Source organism: Anopheles marshallii, chromosome 2 (genome assembly GCF_943734725.1).
Source record: "Anopheles marshallii chromosome 2, idAnoMarsDA_429_01, whole genome shotgun sequence".
In the NCBI taxonomy this organism is placed as follows: domain Eukaryota; kingdom Metazoa; phylum Arthropoda; class Insecta; order Diptera; family Culicidae; genus Anopheles; species Anopheles marshallii.
This window is the reverse complement of record NC_071326.1, coordinates 86,455,588-86,478,278: the sequence shown is the minus strand read 5'-3', so window position 1 is coordinate 86,478,278 and position 22,691 is coordinate 86,455,588. Positions and strand designations below refer to the sequence as shown.

General features: G+C 44.3%; 1 protein-coding gene across 1 annotated transcript in view; it reads right to left on the bottom strand.

Annotated features, from left to right (window-relative positions):
- The window catches only part of LOC128719733 (uncharacterized), a 29,517-nt gene extending 9,876 nt beyond the window's left edge, over positions 1-19,641 (bottom strand). Inside the window, exons 1-3 of the mRNA XM_053813363.1 lie at positions 19,572-19,641; positions 11,242-11,377; positions 1,172-1,314 (exon numbers count right to left, since the gene is read on the bottom strand). Coding sequence (XP_053669338.1) covers positions 1,172-1,314; positions 11,242-11,377; positions 19,572-19,641 — 349 coding nt within the window. The remainder of the gene's footprint in view (positions 1-1,171; positions 1,315-11,241; positions 11,378-19,571) is intronic.
- Positions 19,642-22,691: the final 3,050 nt, after the last annotated feature.

Sequence of the window (22,691 nt, the reverse complement as noted above, 5' to 3'; positions counted from 1 at the left end):
GTCACCGCGTGGGCAAGGGTAGTTGCGTTTAAGCCACTTGAATATGAAAACAGCTCAATTACAGCTAATTAAGATACAACAGCTAACCAGCCAAACAAATACAAAAGCAGCAACAAAAAACCCACACGAAATGCTGGGCTGGGGAAAAGATTCTTCCGTCAGCGTACGAGCGCTCACATTCGGGCGCTGTAATCCTGAGGGCTAATTTTATGTCCCGAGAAGAACCCACGGAAGATGGCAGGAAAAAAACGGGGGAAAGCTCGTTTTTTTTTGTTAGTTCTGTTTGCTTCAATGGTTCACGCGAACACGGCAGAGAGATGGTAAATGTGATACGCAGCAGAGCAAAAAGCAGAACGAGCGGTAAAGTTTTACCCGGAGGATAATCAGCGTAATTTCCGCTGGCCAACTGCTAACCGTGGCGAGTGGTGGCTACGACGACCGTTTGATTGTTCAGCACTACGATGAGAGGCTGTTAATGATCACCTTACCATCTCGATAGGCACTGATTGCCGGTGGAATTATCGGTGGATGGGTTATTTTTTTGTCGCAAATGAACTGTATCTCGGGCCACCGACTGGTGGTCACAATAGGTGGCCATTTTTTGCCTAGTGTCATAAGTGCTAAGTGGAATGAATGATTGCGTTTGCCTGGGAGATGATTATAATTTTAACACTTTCGGTCTTGAACATTAAGATTGGATGCTGGTTCATTAAAATAAATTATCTAACGAATCACAATTAACAAAACTATAAAAAGCTCCTACAATAGCGCCTAAAGGTATGCAATATCCATTACAAAACTGTCAGTTCTAAACTCTTTTTTATTCTGCAGCTTGATAAATACTACTTAACAAAACAAGGGGTTCGTTCTACATGTCTGTACGACACTGTTTTAATTACACTCCTCCAACTTGCGCGTCACTGGTACGACAAATTATCTGCCGAGCGTATGGTATCGGAAAACGTGTGATCAAAAAATCCAACAATAGCCTGTAACGATGGCACACCTTCATATCCACGCACGGGTTACGTGCTGACGCAGAGACTAACCGCTAGACAAACTATCGCACAAAACGAAACAAACCCCCCGGAATGGGCATGGGCAGCAAAGAAAGAACGAACGGAACAGAGAGATGAAACACATTGATATAATTATTACAATACGTACGTGCCTTCCTGATATGGGCCTTCCTCGCAGAGCTCGTGTATCACTTCATTAGTGCCGTGGTAGAGTTTGTTGAAGTGGTCCCGCTGATGAATATTCATGCAGCGTCGGGTGTAGCTTCGTATACAGTGCAGTCCTTTGTGAAGATCGCTGCAATGGTACGGAAAAGGGCGAACGAGAGCTATCACCAATGTGTCCAGTACTTATCACTGTGATTTAGATGATTGTATGATGCAGCAGCCGATGATAAAAGGTTTGTATGATCCGGCAGAGTACACTGATTTTAAATAAGTTTATCGATATTGTTTATCATCCATCATTAGTTGATCAAACAAACCAACGTTCTCTTCGCAAGCAGCTCTAGGCGTTTGTTGCTTTTCCTGTTACAAACAATCTCCCTTGTAATAACTTATCATGAAAACAATACCTCTATTTCCTTACCACCATAAACACTTTTACGATCGTCACTGTAAATGGCAATCCTTCGCCCAAACCCCAAACTTGCTTGGTTTGCTAATGCTCTAATGAAGCGCAGAGTTTTTGGCAACATCAGCCACCCTAGAGAGTGGGTCAAAACGAGCGGCTAAACGCTTTTTATTCCACCCGTTTACCGTCAGCATTGACAAAGGATACGGTCGTGCGTGTCCTCATTCGGTGTCCTCTACGTAACGACAAACTAGGTTGGTTCGTTCGTCGTCATGGTTCGCAGCGCTGTCTGTGTGGCGCTGGGTCGACAGCACACGCGGATGTGGATGCTGTAGCGCAGACAGCGAGTCGTCGGCTTGATTGAATTGATTTACTGTATAATGAGCGTCGGCTAGCCATGATGTCGCCATCGAGCCGGGTGCCTGGCGCCAGTGTATGCTTTGGGTTTATTGGGAAGCGGGCCTGGCAGAGCAAAAGAATAACACATTTCCACATCGCTGATGGTAAGTAGCAACTTGGCGGAGATTGTGTAGATGGCAAAAGTTGCTCGTGTTTCTGCCGAGTGGGGCAGCCAAAACAGAGTGAGATTGGAAGTCAAACAACATGAGAGCAGTACGAGCGTAGGTTAAAGGTCCTTCAGAATTTGCCGTGAGTAGGTTGGGGTGGTGGAAATGAAGCTAATCTTTCTGTGGTTTTGTGTCTTACGTAATGGTTATTTTTAACTTTTACTTTCTTGCAGACAATGCATTATTGATTTTCCTTCCTTTGCATATGAATAGTAAGCTGAAATGGAGGGTACAGCGCTTTTGGCAATGTCTTTAAAGTGTTAAACTGTGTTAGTATATAGGACTTTTATAGCAAAATAAGGTAATAAAAGTCGAATAAACTCAACTCAATGGAGTAAATAGCGTTTACTCTTCATTTCATCGCAAGTTAATGTAAAAATGTTTTGCGAATTGCATACTTTTAGGAAACATTTTCACTCGTAAACATTTTTACGCTTATGTTATGCATTATAACTGTCAAACATGTGGTTCAACGATCAAACATCAGTTTGTGTACTTGTTGCCCGCGTTTTGTTTCGGGGTGACGGATATCACAAATCGTTCCCTCTGATAATCCTGGAAGAACCTCTTAAACGTTGAGATATGACTAAGAGTTATCGACCATGATTGGCTTAAGTCTTATATAGAAGATCTTGATCTTCTCAAGGAAGCAACGACCTTGAGCCTGATTGAAACCCGAGTAGAAGTAGAAGAAAATGACAGGAAAATCTATTAGTCTTTATGTAGCATGTGCCGACTTCATCAAGCGCAGTGAACCAAACACGTTAAGCTGTAAGTTGATACAGTATCTTTAAAATATTCCACTAAACGGTCTATTAACAACATAAAAACCAGCTTCAAACTGCACATTTGTGGGTGTGATGCATTTGGAGAGGATGTCGTTCAGCACCAAACCTAATCATCTTTCCCCTTTCAAACATCCATTCAAAAATCCCTCCATAATACGCACCATTCATCTTGATTACGGGGTACGCGTAAAATGGCACGACACGTAGGAATAGAAAAGCGTTGCAAAAAACCAAACACCCCACGCTGGCACCATTCATTAAAACGTTGAGCTGTCGGCAAGGGCTTAAATGTACGCACCACATCAAACCTATCATCGCCAGCTGTAACATTACACATTGTAACATTGCACTTGCGTGTAACGCACCCTCGAGTGGTGTACGTTTGTAAACAATTATTGATTCACACGCAGCTAATTATGTCGCGCACACACACACGCGTACAGGGTTGGCATCCTTAAACCCCACCGTATAAAATTTGTTCCAATTTGAAGCAAATTTTACAGTTCATGATCTGATAACGAGCCATAAAAATGAACATATCATACGGGGTGGCCCGTCACCACCCTTCGTTCGCTGTTCCGGTTCCGGAATGATGTGTTTATACGGTTGTTATTCATTAGGCGGATACGGTGGGGGCCAAACTGGCACACACACACACATATTCTACGCGATAAAACATCACCTCCCACAACTTGGAACGCGTGGAAAGGTGAATAAAATGGCATGCCATAAAAGGGCTGGCGGGACAGCACTCACTGGAAGGAAGGTACTGAAAATGATGGTGTAATTTGTCTCAACATATCTTCTTCTGACATTTCCGGATGATGCTGGCCCGTGTGCGAGCGAGCCGTATGGAGCTGGCGATGGGGGAGAAACACGTCTGTACACATTTCGTACATTTGGCATGGTAATCATTTCGTTGGGCATAACCCCTTTTTCGGCGTATTGGAGGGATGTGGTGACTTTGTGATTACTGGCATCCTTCGTACTTTCGCCTTATCAGCAGGGAAAGGCAGCAAACACGGTAACGAAACGGTACCGGCCTCTGTTTTACGGGCATTTCGTTCACATAATTGCCATCCCACTTCCGGTTCCTGCCGGTTTCGGACGCTGGACAAGCAACTGTGATGGGGATGAGAGGGGCTGAAGGGAGGCTCAAAGGAAATGGGGTAAATTACTCCCTTTAAATTGAGTTAATTTCATTAGGAAAATTTCATAAATTGAATCACCGACCCCCATTCCGTTGTGCCGTTTGCATTCATTTTGATACACAACCACAGTGGCAATGAGTTTGCTGCCACCAGCCACAGTGAGGTTAGATGCTTGTTACGCTGCTTTCGCACACTGTGCTAACGCTTGAAGTAGGCTTAGAAACTTCACTTCACCCGACACGTGCAGCCAGTTGGTTTGCTTGGATTTTTTTGTTTGTTTGAGTTAGAGTTCGAGCAACTTTTCAAAAAAAAAATGCTTCCCCACGTGTGTGTGTGTGTGTGTTTTTAGAGCCCTCTTCGTGTCCGAAGGGAAGGCAACAGACTCGCAAGCCATTGCGCGACTGTCATTATTCATGCCGCACGTCGCACATGTGTGTCCGCAGGGGGAATGTCAACCAAGCTGCGGCCACCGTCATACTTTTCAATGGGCTACTGCCTGTCCCACCCCTTCCCCGGGCATTGTTTCAGGCACCTCCCAGTCTGGAATTCTGGTCGGAGTCGAAATTATGCCATCAACGCCGTGTGTTTCGAAGACAAACGCATCCGTGGAGGATACGCGCTGGAGAACGATGTGGCACGTACACGGAACACTGGGCAGGAGGTGCGTGTTGTTGCTCCGATCCCGGGTACGCTGTTTTCGTCGGGTCGGATTTTTCGGCTAGCACTGACACCGAAAAGACACACTGACCGAATGACTGACGGGATTCGCAAAGCAGCCAGACGTAGTGAGATAATTTAAACAAAAAAACAACGAAAAAGACACACAGATCTATTTCAGAACTGCTTTTCGAAAACAGTGCTCCTGATAAAAGGCACAAACAGTACGATGAAACAAAGCGAATCGGAACTAAAACAGCTCCCACACGCGTACCTTTTTGCCAAGTTAACCCGTGTGTGGTTGTGCACGCTTGTGGATGCCGTCGAATTTAAAACGGTGCAGGAGCAGCTTTTGTCATAAATTTTAATTACGTACCACATGTGCGAATGTACCATCCATTCCTTTGTCGGTATAGTTTGTGCCAACCGTTGCGTATGTGTGTGGCGCGTTCGTAATTTGTTTAAGCCGTTGTTTTATCCTCAACTCAAAGATATTTTCACTGAACATCACATTGAGAACATCCTAATTTGAATTTTCAATATCTTTTTAATCATTTCATTTGATCATCTTGAGGTCACTTTTCAAGTATTTACTACGGAGAATTCAAAAGCAATACTTTGCACGGCGGATTGCATAACACTAGGCGTTGATAATATTTCTAGGCAATATTATGTTATTGTACACAATTTTGTAATTATTATAACATGTTTGCTTTACTATTTTAACACTTATCAAGCATTATTATACCTAGAGTGTTCTTGTGGGCATATCCAACATTTGAATGAAAGAAATAATGCACTAAAGAAATGCAAACATACAAACTTCTTTACGATCAGTCATTGCACTCAGAGGTGCAAAACAGAATTAACATCTAGTCTAGTTCTAACTGTCATTAAAATTAAGCAACACAAAACAACTACAGCCCTCGGTAGCGCTTCTCTGTCTCGTATCTAGGGGAATAAGACACCATACGTGTTGTACGTGAGTTTGATTTGTGGAAGATTTCGTAGGTGGCAAAAAGTTTCCGTTTTCGCAAAACGAGTTAATTAGGGACTTGTGCCGAAAGGATTGTGCAAGAAGTACTAACAAAGTTGCTTTGTTCGTTAGCAAACAAGACGTGGCGGGTAGCGTTTATGAGAAGAGGAATTGTTTACCATACGAATAGCAGGGTGCATCAATTAATTTGGCTCCAAAATAGAAAATACAATGGGCTTACAATACTTATTTCCTAGTATCTTTAACGTCTGTGTAACAAATTCTTGCACTTTCATTCTCGAGATTAACCGAATTCAAAACCGAACAGTTTTCCGATTGAAATGTTACAAATCAATTTAAATTTTACATGTCTTCGTGAGAAATACCCAACGAAAGCTAGATAACATTCGTTCGAAACGCCGTTCCTACCTGCATTCCCCATCCACCGTCTGGGCCGAATCTGTTTCCATTTTCTAGAAAAGAACTAAGCTTCTCGCTCCTCGTCTAGATTGTGCGAAGGAAGCAACTATTCGAGTGTGTAATTGAGTGTTTGTTTGTGGGACCGTGTTCAGTTTCTCGCCCCTGTTTCATCCCTCTCATGGATAGTTATCGAACTTCCCGGCTCGAAACTTCCTTGCAAGTGTGAAGGACCGACGATAGCACGCCTAACCTTCACCCCTTACTCTTGCTCCCTTGCCTAAGAACTTGCGAAAAAGGGTTGTGAAAGATTAATCCTTCGTTTTTCTTTGCAATCCTTTATACTGACCTATGTATGGGCGTCTCTTTCTCTCGCCCACATACTTCATTCATTCACTGCTCGTCCTTCAGCAGTGTGCATTCAAGTCCGGGGCGACGTGTGACATGAATGAATCCGATAAACGGACGATCTCCTACGACGTCTCACACACGGAATTGAGGTTCTGACACATTTGCCTTGCTGACATTGGTCGTACGATGACATCGTTCGACTCCCACCGGACATGGTCAGGGGGGGTAGGGTTGTTCCTACGAACAACTTTACAATATACATACATACTCGTTACCATCCCGAGAAGTAACAGCAGCACTTTGTGCTCCGGGAAGTTCATTCCGAAGAACAGCTTCTAGAGAACGGCTTCCAGCTTTATCTGCAATCCCTTTTCTCCATTTCCGGTCACTTTGTTACGATAACAACTGTATCCTTTCCCAGACGCACACGCACACACACACATGGTACGGTCCATGGTCCGGTGTATTTGCTTAAGTCGATTTGCTTTTCCCCCTATTGCTGCATAATCGTCACTCGAGTGGGGTTGACCGGAACGTCTACGGATTCGGGGCCACGGTGACACGGCACGAACCCAGGTCAGCTTTTAGGTATTTACTAAGTACATCTGTTTGTTGCCACTGTTTGGGGGTGGATTTGAAGCGAGCTTTACGAGCAACTTACTGGCTCACACTTCCAGTGGGACCGCAAAGTCTAGGGACACCGTCACGCCAGCGCTCGTGCTGGCGTTCGTTTGTCGAAGCATACCAGGTTCGGTTGGTGCACTGGACACGTGAGAACATAAACGAGACCAGAATGCGAGTGTCCCCACCGGTCCACCCAGATAAAAACCTCCGCCTTTGATCCGTACCGTTCGATGGAAAGGTGGTTTTGCTGGTTCATTTATATTTCATCTGATTTGATATGTGAACTTTTTGGCAGATGACTAAGCCCCGGCGTGCGTAAAAGTGTGTTCCACTGTCCAGTGGATGGACAGCTGAAGTTGTACCCTGTTGTAGTGCCCAGCTGGGGGCCCCTCGGTGGACAGATGCACGCTACTGTCGTGTCTTTGCACGGCATCCTCAAGCCAGTGCTCTTGGCAAATGGGTTTCGAGCTTGGTTCGTATCCGTGCGTCACCCGACGTACAGCCGGCCTGCGAGGGAAATAAGTTCCTCCACTGAACCGTTCGAGTAATGTTTATTTATGTTGAAATACATGTTTTATTTGTGCCGAGCAAATAGCAATAGTTTCGTTGTAACGACTGCACCGCGCGAGGCACGGTCGAACGTTGTACTTCGGGGCTGAACCTCGATGGTAAAGATTGCACCCGTACCACACGGCGAGTAAATGGGGCAAGGAAATGTTTTTGCTTTCCTTTCCCTTTTACCCGCAACGGCCGGTGGGTTCTCGTGGCAGAACTCACTCGGAAAGGAAATTGCTACGTTTAGCCAAACCTAAAACGATGTCCAGGCGGGATAGAAGTTTCGAGCCATTGCATTGAATTTCCAGCCGCCTGTACCCGGGAAGCACCAACTGTGCTGGTCGTATGGGTTTGAATTATTTGCAATATCCTTCCACCGGGAAGGGTCGAGGAACGGGATATGCATTTTCTTATTGAATTTTTTCGGTACAACCCGGCTTTGGGTACCACGGCGCACGGGGGTTCGATGGCAGATGCAAGATTCTTGAATTCTGCTTCCCACCGTACAGGTTTCTCGATAGGATGTGGTGCGTAAGCTAAACGGGCGTCGGTGTTATTGAATGCAACATTCATGTGAAGTCGATTGGAAGAGCAAGCTGAAATCTATTAAACTCCCTTTCTCATGTCGATATTGCATCGGAATGATAAGGTTAATGAAAACATACTCCAGGGTGTTGATGTATGCTGAACTATATTTTTAATATCGGACACGAAGAATGCCACAAGTGAAATCCAATTCGCCCAGATTATGATTGCGTTTAACATATTGACTTTGGAAATATTTCCAGTAGACTAAAAAATACCTTTCAGTGATGGGTTGTAGTGATTTTCGAAAGAATAGGGGTTTTTTTTCGAGAGAAAATTCATTTATCCCGAATGAGAGACATTCCGATTAAGGGAAAAGATAATAAAACAAGTTTAAGATTCTTTCAACCGTCGCTAAACCAAGGCACAATTCTATCGAATAAACCTAAACTGAGTGAATGTATTTTACAATGCCTATAAAAGTCCACGATTTTATGAGTAGAATATGAGATCAGCATAAAAATTGACAAGAAATAAACAAAGAGACGTTTTTTTCTGCTAACTGATAAAACGCCTGATGGTATGCAATTTGTATGCTTCGGTACACTGTTTAGAAAGTTTGATATCGTTTAAGTCAAAATTTATCATTTATGTGCTGCTACTGCTCTTCGGTTAATTTAAAAGTTTTCAAGTTCTTGTCTTTTTATAAAAAATGCTTCATTTAATGTAAGATGCGAACAATACAAATATGTAAGTGCAACCACATTTGTGATGCTTGAAATAAATGAAAAAAAAACAGCTTATATTCTAGCTTTTATTCTGTAAAATGACTGCTAATAACTGTCTGCTAATACAACAACATCTGCTGTAACAACAAAACGTTAAGCTTTGCAGGATAAATTCATGTAGAAAAATAGCCTACTGTGTACAACCATACAAATAGAAACGAACTTTGATCGAATCCAGCTGTAAATCTATCTAATTTACCACATCACTACTTGTCGATGATTAGGTTTCTTTGAATAGAATGTTGGTGTCAAAAATTACAGGGTAAATTTTGACATTAAACCCACCATTTCCACCGCAAACTTTTCCCATCGCATACCGAATAGCTCATTTCACAGCCACCCTGGGACGAGTGGCCGTAGTGCCGAGATCGTTCTCCGTGGTGCGATTGACAGACGGCGTCGTCTTCGGCACCATCATCACCGTGATTCTCGTTCTGCAGCTACTTTCCAACGTGTCGATGGTAAATTCCACCGGGTTTGATACGCTTGCCCTACGCCGGCAAGAGGTTGATACCTGAAAGGTGGTTTCGAATCACTTCGTGCAGGATGCACACACTTGTCAACCTTTTGCAATCTAAACCACTTCTCGGGGAGTATATTTGGAGAATGTGCTGCGCTGTTTCATATAAACAGATTCCATGCAGCTAGAATTCGAATTTGCTCCGAGTCCTTTCATGCCGCTCGCCGAATCTTCGGGCACTCGCCCTCCCCCGGGCCCGCCGGAAATGTGTTAAAACGTTAAATTAGAAAAGTTTCTCACTTCTAATTATTCGCCCGGTTCGAGTCTCGAATATTATCACGACACTTTCCCGGAACGGTGTAGAATAGTTGCCCTACAGTGTGTCTGAGTGTGGGTGTGGGTTGTGAATGGACTCGACGACAACCCGAAAATAGTTTGACGCTTTCCGTTTCGAGTCCCGGCCGCCGGATTTGACTTTCCCGCGTGCCTGCGTTAGCCTTTGTTTGCTCCATCCGGTCAACCGGACGTATGGCGGTGGATACGGTTTCGTACAGCCCAACCCGATCGTTTTGTTGTTCCGGCGGTTGTTTTGAGGTTTCCCTCTACATGCACGGCACGGGCAGTCACTTTGGCCGAAGTTTCGCAGCTGTTTCCGGTGTGGTGCGATGGGAGCGATGGTGCGGCGTGTGTCTGTGCACGCAGCACACAACAGCATGTAGCATGTGGTCCGACCGAACTTCAACTGCATCCGACCGGATCGTTCTGTGGTTTTTGGGTCGAAAGGGCTACCAGACCCCGACAATCCCACCCGTGTCCGGTGGGATGGTGGACACGAGTACGAGTGCCCCTATTAGTGTTAAAGATGGTGGCATGGGTTAATAATTCGCCCGACGGTTGCAGACGGTTAGCAGCCGGTGAACGTTTTACCAAACGAGGTGAATAATAAAACCAGTGCCGGGCAGTGTGTGTGGCGTGACATGAATGCATCTAGTTCTTGCTAGCTATCCTCAGCTAGATAGGGTTCACCTTCAGCAGCGCTGTAAGCGAAATCAGATTGACCTATCGTAGCTGTTTGGTGAAATATGTTCCTTTGCTGCATATCCGATTGCCTACTTTCAGGCGTTTTACTTTTAATGAACACTCTTTTCACACCTTGATCTCATGGAAGAGCCGTAATGATCGATCAATAAATTGGTGCGACAAGTTTCAAGTCAGTACCTTTTGAAGCCTGATTTTCAGCAGTTCGTTTCTTATTTCGTTCAGTACCATTTAAGCGCTATATCAATCTCAACGTAATCCTCCTGCTACAGTCAATTTATCTATCCATTCCGGTTAGCAATGGAGCGTAAAAGTGATTACTGTGCATCAGTGACTAAAGGTTAATAAGAAGGAAACCAGGAAAAAAACCCCAATGCATTGATTGTCCATCAAGCGACGACGATGATGGCGACGGTTACGGAGGTCTCTTGTGTGTAAGTCCACCTTTGCCGAAACTCGAGTGTGAAATCCATACGCCGGATCGTGCAAAATCTCGTACATGGACTGTACGTACGTGAGGGTACGTGATTACGGTTGCCGGCTAAAATTGACCGACGACACGACCAACACGAACCGGGTCGACCAGTTTCGGGGGTGCCGCTTGGGATAAAGTTTAGCCTTCCCATCGTTTGCGCAACCGAGAAAGCCAAAACGATGCTGCTAGATTCAATGAATATATTGCGGAAGATGATGCCGGTGCGATGATGAGGCACACCGTACCACGTAACAGCCAGGGGTGGATGGGGTTTACTCACGGGCAAAGTTTATCCAGCTCCTCTTTCTTGGTCACGAACGACAGCTCCGATGTGGCAGACAGGACCTGCAGGGGTCTCGTGCACTGTACCAGCTCCTCCTGTCCACAGTCCTCCGTAATGACCTGTCGTACGAGCGCTGCAAGAACATGAGAGAAATTTGAAAAAATATATTTATATCTACAGACAGTCGGAGTGAGGAACGTGCACCGATGCAACGGATGCACCGAAAATGGACGTGCGTGGGATAAGCGAAACGGGGATCGCTCCGTTTGTGTGAGGCACCAGCATGAGGGCGATTAGGACAATTTCAATCATGATACGATGGTGCTACCACGCTGCCATTCTGCGCAAAAGGCCATTCCCTCTTTTTCTGCACAGGAAAGCTACAAAACTGATGACCTCAGAAAGAAACCAGTTCCCCTTGGATGGAACTAACAAGGGGTGCACTTGCGGGACGATACATGTGGACGCTTTTTGCACTGGCCCAAGCAACCTCCCTGGACCAGTCTTTTAATGCTCGGTCGAGCTCGAACGTGCGACATGCCGAGGCAGTGACTGTCCCTGGTGGCGATTCCGATCAACCGTTAACATTGATAGGTTAATCGTCCGGTGGCTTAGTAAGCGAATTTGGTTCATTTTTGCGGTGCATCCTTTTGTACGCTTTGGATTACGTTGGACGCTGTGGATTAAGGATGTCGATCGCCTCGAGTGTACGCTCGAGTGTTGCTGGAGGATTTTAATCTCATGACTCTGGATATCCCATTTAATAAGCTGCGAGATAGTGGGCAGCGGTTGGCACATTGAGTAAGGACTCTTCCGATTGTGTCCTCTTGGTGTTTGTTCAACGTATCATGCATGTCCCGGCCCAATTGTTTAAAATATATTGCTTCTGACACGCCAAATAAGGTGTTCCTTTACATAACTAATAAACTGTTTCAGCTTTGAAAAAGGGAGCTACTACCAGTTTATGTTATGATACCTTTAATAACCTAAGCGTTGCAACTCCTCCCACCGCAAGGGAATCGATTGCAGGTCAGTGAGCTGAGGTTCACAACCCACAACTTGCTTCGCTCAAGCATGAGAAAACTGCAAATTTACTACACCACTCCACAGCGACTAATCTCTTCAATTATTTAGCTACGCCATTTCAATCAATCTATTCCGGAGCACTCATCCCATCGTAGCCCTAGTCGGGATGGGGTGATGGGGTGCAGGCAAGAAGTACATCTCAATTAAGTCCATCTCAAACATGGTGTCCAGCCCGCCCGTTTCCCTGCCCTTGTTGGTGGAGAAAAGTGGAGACGCATTGATGGAAAGATATTTCAGGAGCTATTTCCTAACCGTAGGGAGCTGCTGAAGACGATCCAACATTCTGCCATACGGTTCTAGTAGGTTAACTTTGAAGGCTCCCACTGCCATCGCTCAGCTCCGTGCTGAGCGTTATGGGCCATAATAATTATCGTCCCAAAATCCATGCTTTGCACAACGCTTTCGACCCGTTTCACTGAGTAGGTAATTGATTTCAAACTAAAATTTAATACTCGCCTGGATTTAGACCATTACGTTTGCCGGTGAGAGTTTTTGCATGCTCACACACACACGCACACGTGATAAATGCTTATCGAGCAGTGATGGGATCGCTTGAAAGGGGTAGCGTTAAAAGCCTGGGGCGACCACGGGTCGATGGAGGTGCCTCTGGTGCTTCACGATGCAAAAGATGATATTCAAACGCGATTATGCAGCGGAAACAAAATTTCGATCCATTTTAGATTGCTTCGGGTGCGTGCATTAGCCGATAAGCGATCTGCGGCAGATTGGTTGTTTTTGTTATTGGCGGTCCGTTGCGAAAGCGAGCCGGAAAGACAATTGAAAATTTTATAGGTAATTTTAAAGGTTCGTAAATGACCATTGATTTAAACGATTGATACAACATATTATCATTGCTAGCTGTAATATATGCTTGATGTGATTCGCATCTACAAAGCGATTTATTTCCGGTTAATGTTTTCAGCTGATTTGATCTTGTTTTGATATGGACAAATGGATCAAACAGTGAGGGATATGATATGCCATTGATATAAAAAAGAAATAAAGGGCTTGATTTAAGCTATTGTGATCGTTTACAAATGTGTTATGTACAATGTACACAAATGTGTGTAAATCAAATATTGAAATATCAATGCGCCTGAAATTATGCAATCTCCATTGCAAAAAGGTAGTTTTTAATACAATTGCTCAAAGGATATACGATTGGGCGTGATTTATAACGAACTTAGAAGTGTATTCTTTTGGTTTAAATACATAAAACAATTTAAATCGTACTGTGTTATTTGTTATGTCAAAGCACAGGTAAGTTTCGTTCAGCTTGGAATGCATTCAACTAGTGTCTCATTAGCCGTGTTGCTGAGCTAGCCCTAGAGTGGCTTCACGGAATGTGCTGGTGTTTCTAGCTTCCCATAATCGAGGTGGGAAAACACGTACGTACGTCAAGCCGTTAAAGTTCCGCCCAAGCCCTGAAGCGCTTCGTTCCAATCAACCGTACCGTACCACCTTGGAGAGACCATCCGGACACTGCACAGACCCATACGCGACCAAACTGCCGATGATGGGAAATAAATTAATTTATTTAATTATGTATTCATTTTTCGTGCACGCGTGCATTCGTTCGCCGGATCGATTCCTCTAGTTTTCCGGCTATGATCGAAGCCTTACCGCGAATGGCTTGCTGGTAAGCTCACTAAGCGGACACATCCGGTGCGCATCCGTGTCGGTAGGCCGAACATTGTTGTCACGGTGCAACTAATTACCGCGGAAGATTATGAACTCGAAGGCTGCGTTGCAGCAATGCCGTACCCGTACCCGTCGCCGATTCGAGTGGTTTGCGTGATGAGCATGTTGCACGCGTATAAAATGAAGTATAGTACACCATCACCACGTCTGGTATTTTTCACTTTTATGCACAATGCAGCTAGGCTGTGCCCGGTCAGTGGCTTGTGCTAGGTAAGAGATTTTAATTACAACTACTCGCAGCCTCATTCATGCCCATATCTTTCGGCGTACTTGACGCACAAAACCGCCGACTTCTGCACATAAATTGTCCACGGTTAGGGTTTTTAGACCGAACGATCGGGGGAACGGTTGCCAATCACACTGATAAGTAGATACGTTTGAAAGAGGTTTACTGGGAACGATGGAGGATGGACTGGAAAATACAGCACAATCATTGTTACGTCACTTGTTGGAATGCTTAATACGGTAGAATTGGTCGAACAGTACAAACACTAATTCCCTAGCAACAGTAGCCACATTTTAGTGAGCAGATGAACTTTGGCCAGAATAAGTTATGCTGGCCGGAAAAGCACCCAAACGAGCTTAGTTGGGGCAATGCGCTTTGGTGCGGTTATTATGAAATTTCACGAATCATAAATCTCATACAGCAGCATGCATTTGTTCAGAAGCTTAAAAGGGCTAAATTGGATGCAAATAAATTCCCAGGAAAGTGTTTTACGGGGCAGTGTTCGAAAAAACCCATCATTATCAATGTGCTCAAAACATCAAATGACATTGGCTCTTTATTTCATAATTCGCCTAAAAAAGAAAAAAATTAGTTATGAGTTTGTATTTCTAATAAAAAGGCTCTAATAAAAGGGTCTTTAAAATTTTTCATTAAAACTGTAAATAGTATTTACGACGACTTTAAGTCAGCTGTTGAAATACAAAACAAAAGCTCTAAAACTTAATAGAATAAATTTCAACCAAACCAAGTAAAAAGAAAGTAATAAAACAAACATCAGAAACAACAAATAACATAAACCTGAAAACAAAATTGCGATAAAAAAGGAAAAACTTAAAAAAGTCAATCTCATGGACGAGTGGAACAAGATGCAAAATGCAACACAATCAAACAACCTCTTCATCGCTTCGAGAAATCAAAAGCACGCTCTAATGAAGCATACAAAACCAAAATCAACATTGCCTAATCAAGTAAGTAAACCACTGACTTGTTTCTTGTGTTTATGTTCAATCTATTAACTACTTCTGGTTTATTCTCTCTTTGTTTGCGCACTTCACATCGCCATCATCATCATCATCAACAGTAGATGAGATTGCAAACTATCTGTTGGTTTCTATTTTTTCCGTCCCGTGTCGTGTCTTTTTTTGCACATTTATTGGTCCGTCTGCGCTCCGCTTGTAGTTAAATTAAGCTAGTGAGTGTGCCGGGGTATGATCGATTCACTGCGACTTCCTCTCTATGTTGCCTCAAAAAAGGGAACGAGAAGTTGCACAGTACCTGTTTCCATTTATCTGTGTGCGTTTTTTTTCTTTGTTGCCTTCCTGCTCCAGCCGGTCCCAGCCAGGATGGACTGTTCGAGGTCGGGTGAATTTTAATTAAATGTGCTGCGCCGAGAGTTCTTTTTATTTGCGTTCCTGTCGGACTGTCGGGTTCGCACCGCTGCTAGTGCTGTTTATAGTTATATTTCGGTGCGGTGTTTTTACGCTCCACCTCCCATTCGTGAAGGGGGTAGGTTTATACAGGGGGAAAATATTGCAATCACAATTGCAGCACACTGTATAAGGATGCACTTTAGCAGCACGCTCACGTAGTAGTTTGTGGGTGATCGGTTGGTTGGTTGGCTGTTCGGTTTCGATTCGCCATTTGTCTTCCGACCGATTCTGGACCCGGGATAACGGATGAGGGCACCTTCGTGTCGGCCATAATTGTCCGCAACTATTCACCAACCGGCTGGTCCACCTACCGCCTCGGGCCTCTGTTAGTCCCACCGGACATCCTCAGTCCCACGGGTCACAGGGACGCATAGTGTAGGGTCTTTTGTTTTAAAATTTTATTTGATTATTTAACAACAGATGAAATCGTTAATGAATAACGAGCCCGACAACATAGGCGAGCACGCACAGCAGCACGGATGACGGAGCGGACAAAAGGGAACATTGCAAGGGACAGTGAAATATTCCTCACGACCCACAACTTCCTACCCGCCATTACGTACAGCTTGTTGCCATTTTATGCTTCATTCGTTTCGCTCATGTCGATTGTGCTTTATAGTACGCGGGTAAACCAGAACCAGTGGGGACAGCGGATGATTTTCCAATCGTGTGCAAGATGCATTGGAGTACGGAGGCGACCCAAACATTCAGTAAAGGATCGTGCTCATCGCGTTTAATCGGTTTGCGAACAAACGGTCAGGTGGGACGGGATGGGTTCAGTTCGAGTTTCGATTGAAGCCTTTAAAAAAGGGACATAATAAGGGTAAATGATGTGAAGCATGTTGCGGATACCGATGTGGGTCATTTTCACCGAGCTCCTTGGGGAAGATTACGGTGGCGCATGTTGTCACCATTATGGAAGAGTGCGAACGTGTCCCAGGACAACCATATTTAAGTACATGCTGGCAGATCAATACGATGTGAAGTATTGTTTGCACTGGAGTATTGTGCTTTAAATTACCATCTTTCGTAAAGTTACTTTAATTAAACATATATTTAGAAATTTAATACATGCAATACAATTGTTTAAATAATATTGATATTTCTTTTAATTTATTCCGAATTTGTCAATCGAACGCATTAACAAGGGAGAAATTACATCATTAAACCTGAACCGAATGGAAAAATCCATCTAACATCTTACAGAGTAATTGAAGGTACGAGTTGCACTCAGAACAGAGTCTCTACGCCCAACTACTGCGCGATTTGTAGGTAACGGAGAAGTGAATTCCATAACAGTAGAACATAATTCTACTAGATGTTGCCCAAGGCCGGATCCTGTTCGCATAATAAAGGAATGACCAAGGATCTCGCCTGTTAGTTCCTAGTACAGCTGGTCGAAGTCATTTGCGTATCGACCAAAAAGATCGATACGATCTATATGGATCTGGTAATACTGGTAATAGCTATGAGTTCTTGCTGATAAGACCATCAATGAGGTTCTAGAAGGTAATATCTTGGTAAAGACGAATAACTAATTCCCTGAATGACAGAGACTTGATTCAAAAGTACCTGGAAGTACCTGGAAATAAGCATTAGCATTTGGAGATCGAAGACATCAAAGCATATCATCTTCTTCTGGATGTAACGATCTAGTGGGCAGTGCTTGAAATAACTGGTCCGCTAGGCTTAGTTTAACAAAAATAACCAGATAGTAAGTTCTTGTTACAGACAAACGGTATGATCTGGTTTTACAGGGATAGCAAACGTGTGTCATCACTTGTATAACATCGAGTAAAGTTGGAATAAGCGCATTCGAAACAAGCAGGGCTCACCGCAAACACAAGCAAACAAGCAAAATGAAAAACCCTCTCATCAATTTTCACAAATCTTACTTCCATTCTCCAAACTCTCGCTGAACCTCTGCTATCACTCCATGTTTTGAAGCGAGCACATTGAACAAAAAAAAAACTCCACATGAAATTCGATTTCGATTCGATACGACATTTCCAACCAGTTCCGCGTATCGATTCCTGTTTCATCCGATACGCGAAAATTGAAACACGCAGGACATTGTGGCAATTGCGTGTAAGTATGATTGCTTTATGCAACGACCCAATGCACACCAAAGGTGCCGCACAATTTTCACGAGACACACGGCCGTCGGTTTCGTTTTAATTGATTTTGTTAACAACAATTCCGTCCGCTGGGTAGCACCGTCCGCGGCAAGTGCTCGCGATCGGCTGATGAGCGTGTGGCCACAGGTCTAAATGGAAACTTTGGGAGTGCCCGTTCGCCCCGTTCCCACCTTCCGGGGCCAGTTCATCCGATTTGCAATGCGCGTGTGGCCGGCAGGACAAAAACCCGCACGGCTGTGTTTCATCCGCATTGGTTACTCGAAGGGGGGAGGGGGGTTGGGGGGGAAGTTCGTTAAGCAGCCCAAAAACCCACCCCGTTAGTATATTAGCTTTGGCGATGCGGTCTGCTTTAGTGTTGCGATCGAGTGTTGGTTTTTCGTTAGCAGAACCATGGTCGAACCCTTTGGTCGCTTTCATCATGTACTGCTCCCGTTCCCTGGCATGCGTCTGACCGTAGTCAACAGGGGCAGGAGCTTAACTGACCTAAGGTTGGACGTGTTTTTCGTGCTCCTTTTTTTTGCCCCGGCCCGTGCCACGAAATACCCGGGACATGTAAATAAATGTAATTTGCCGAAATCGGCCCCCGGGGAGATGAGATAAGCGGGAACTGCGGATATCGGAAGCACACACTCCGAAACGAGCAGATGCCCCTGCACCGGGCGCATCCGTGTTCAATGCACGGATAATGGTGCACACAGTTGCGATTCACCCACGAGCGAGCAAACGCGATGAAAAATGAGAAGAAAAACACTAGCGGCACCACTTAAAGGATACGTTTTGGGTTGGAAAAGCGTTACACTGCCGGCACGGAACATCGATAGAACGTGGCGACCCCAGTACTAGCGTGTGGGGATGCATTTTGCTTGCGTTTACACTTCTTGCTCGGTGCCTTCGATTGCACATTGTGCGGTTGTGACTAGGGAAGCTTTCTTTTGGCGTGTCTTACCACGACACCCCGTTGAGTATCTTTCACAATTTCCGTGATACGTTCGAGTAGCTACCAGGAGGGCTGTGAGCAAAACGGGTGGTCCATGTGAGTCATCCACACCAGGGGAATCATTAACCAGCTAGATGGAATCGCATGTCTATGGTAACTCTACTACCGACTAGATCAGTTCCATGATGTTGAAAAAGGATCTGCAAAGGACATTATGGAAATCATCATTTATGAACCTCCTTCAGGGATTGCATCTTCCTGACTGATGTCGTATTCACAAAATGGAGATACGAATGATGGCTTATTTGTCTCTTCAAGGACATTAGGGGATTTCCTTTATTTATCCTTTGTATTTCGATCGCGTCGTGGTCAAATTCTATTCAAATAAAACTCACTTCATTGTTAAGTGTTCAAGTGTTCAAGTGTTTGTTAGCTCAACATGGTTTTACACACTACCATGTAATTTTGTTACAATCGATGTAATATAGGCACAGGTTCGATGCGCCTCAAAGTATGCAATTTGTGGTTTATTTTGAATGTTTTGGGTTTAGTCCTTTCCCGGACAGGAAAACTGGTATTCAACTTATGGTAATTTTATGTGAACTATTGGGTACCTTTGTGTGTTCCTTACACTATTTACCACGAGTAGAACTCCTTTTTTCTCTGTTTTATTAATTAGAATAAAAGGTTTATTGCAACAACAACAGTAACTAGAAAAGTCAAGCTGAAGGAATCCCACGCTTTAAAACCCACACACATGTGCGAATAATATCCATCTGCGGCCCGTAAGCTTATGTGGAAGTACTTACCTGCCATAGTGACGAGCACCAGATGAAAGACACTGCCGTTGCTAATATTCACGCTCCGCCTAATCCTCATCCTGTGTGATGAATCGTTCGTCTCGGTTTCAGCCTTGGGTGGATTTTCCCGCCTCACTTCCACGTGCTCGGTAGCTGTGGATTTTTGTTTTTCCCCCACGTTTAGTGCAAAATTTAATTCCCGCTTTGTTGCCGCTTCGTTAGCGTTCTCGGTCAATCTTTGACGCTTTGTCGCTGGATGAGGAACTGGGTGGATGGAGGACGGGTAGCGGTGGATGGGTAAGAGATTGGTTCACACTTACACCACCGTTTGACCCCGTACGTGTGGTACATACATGTGCCTTAAAAATAAAAGGGATAATATCACCTCTTTCTCTGCTGATGCCCTTCGCACGTTCTCATGCACGAACGCCTTCGGTCGTCCTTTTTTTCTGCCTTTTGACGAGGGAAGAAACTTTTCGTAGCGTCTACTTGCGTTGAGGTTTTTCGGTTGTCCTCGTCACCGCTTGCAGCATATTGTCGCCGGTCGTGTTTGCCGTGGCCCGAACGTCGCCTCCTTTTGCGGTTTTTGGGTTGGCGCAGGGTGGTTTATTTTTCCGGTGCCCTTTTTTCCGGTCCTCTTTGCTAACTCGGCCGAAAGGAAGTATATTTTCAACGCATGGGCGGGGGCCGATGTGTCTGTGGGATGGAGGAATTTTCGGGGTATTTGCTTTTGATGCCCGCTTTCCCAGGAGGTGGTTCGTCCGGCGTGGGGAATCGGATGGATGGAGCAGAAAAGAAATGGGGGAAAAAAACTCAACTATCCAAGCACTGCCGCGGGATGTTTATTGTTTGTTGACGCCTTGTAACCTGTTGAGTTGAGAAAGGGAGAAAAAAAAACATGGTCAAGGTGGAAATTTTTGCTTGATTTATGCACGGAAAAGGAAGGCTCTTATGGGGTGCGTGGACAGTTGAGCGTTTTATTTGCTTTCGGCTTTTATTCACGGTAGCTCTTTTCTCAGCACTGCATTCGTTTTGCAATGGTGTAACTATTCCTCCAACGTGGCAGTAAATAAGGGAAACTTTTTCTTTCCCCCGGACGTTCCGTGCATAATGAAACGTTTAACAACATTTGACAGCTTTGATAAGCATTTGGACGATAAATTGAACATCCTTCCTGGCCATAAGGTCAGACGCCACACCTTGACAACTCTTTCGGACCTGGCTTTACTTGTTGCCCTCCGGCACAAGATGATGGTAGAAGATAATTGAAATGACAAAGTTAACAACGCTTTGATGTTGTAGTCGTTACAGTACGGCACGCTTTTCCTTTCTGCCGTAACGCACAACGCGGAAGGGCCGGACAGTGAAATGCGAAAGTCCAACAAAACGATGACACTTGTAATAAACGGTGGCACATAAACATTGGGGTGATCATTTGCGTTCCTGTGTGTTTTTTTTTTTTCGTTTGCTTTTATTTTTCTTGTCCTTCCGTGAAAGTTTTTCTTCGGCATCGAGTGGGGAAAGTAACGCAGTTTTTCGTGTCCTTATTTTGCCTCCGGGAACTTCAAGCATCTTCAATTTATTCCCTTTGGCCGCCACCTTCTTCTGGTTCCGTTCGTTTCGTACTTCATAATGCATTTCATATTGCTTTTCCAAGGCATTCGTTTTTCACTTCTTGTGGGCGATACCAGCACCCAACCACAACTTTGACCCGGTGAACCGCGTTACGCACCGCGGTCGGTTTGTCCAACTGTGGGCGAAAAGTTTTCTTATAAATTTCGCGCAATGAAATATCGTAAATCATCGGGACAGACTGGGTGCGTCGGTACACGGTCACTAACCTCGCTGAGGGGAGGGTTCCTCTTTTGAAAAGGCGGTGGAGAATTTCAAATATAAGAAAAACTCCCTTGATTGACAATTTATAAGTCATGTGAGTCGCTTTTTTCATTCAAAATACAACTCTTGCATGTGGAAATAAGCAAGAAGCATTTTTGAACAAAACTTCATTTGAAATGCGCAATAGGCGATGTTTTCCTTATAAAAATTAAAAAAAAAAACTTCCGTTGAATAGCGTGAAACTTAATTATTTTGTACTGCAAATTGCATACATTCTTTTGTCTCGGCAAATCGTGAGCTATGCAATCCGCATGACAAAGTTACTTTTTTATAACGAAAGTAGTATTTCGCCACACTATATTGTACATTTTATTAAAAACTTACTGTGATTTGGTTTCCAAAAACTCATCTAAAGGTCTTAAAATCATAATCGTCTTGTTGAATGATGTTACAGGCACTTTTTGTATTTCATTAAATACGCAGAAAACTGACTTGATAAGAGCTTTTCTGCGAGGTAAGTGAAAACACGAGCCCCTCTAATTATTTCGTGTGTGTGTGTGTGTGTTGAACAATATCAATTTTGGGCCGTATGGCTTGTAGTTATCAATGCTTTATTTTGTGGCAACATAATTCATCCGATCATGCGTTGAAACATTCGGACACGCCGGACCTTTGCACCTCGTCCATTATCAACCTGCTGCGTTCATCACCTCAGCTTCACAATTAATCACCCGAGCTGGGTCCAGCCGGTCAGGCCATCCTGATTTTTGAACACACATCCGGCCTTTCTATCAGTGGATGGTAACAAACCGATCGGTTTAAACCAGTATTGTCTCAAGTTGACCTGTTTGGGGCTTGTATGGTAAACCATCGCCGGGTGATGAGTCGTTACAGGACGGTAGAAGTTGCTAGAAAATACCACAACAAATCGCATTTATTTTTATTCGAATATTCGTCATGGAATATTCCCGGCGCTTTCGATTTAAGTCCATCTGTACCTTTGAACCTATACTTGCGAAGCATGACGGTGGCGTTTAGCATGTGGTTTTTCGGAGGTTTCGGAGGTCGAGGTCCAACGCATCCAGGGGCGATAACGCCACAGCGATGGTGCGAGTTTCGGTGCTGGGTTGCGGTCGGCTAATGAGTGGTTGTCAAAAATAAAACTAAACTATTATGCTTAAATGACAACATTTAACTAAAAACTTTTCCTTTCCATTATCAACTGAGAACGAGCTGTGGCGCTAGGTTCTACCCATCGTTTCCGTGTTGCGCTCTTCACGGTTTGGAAATTTA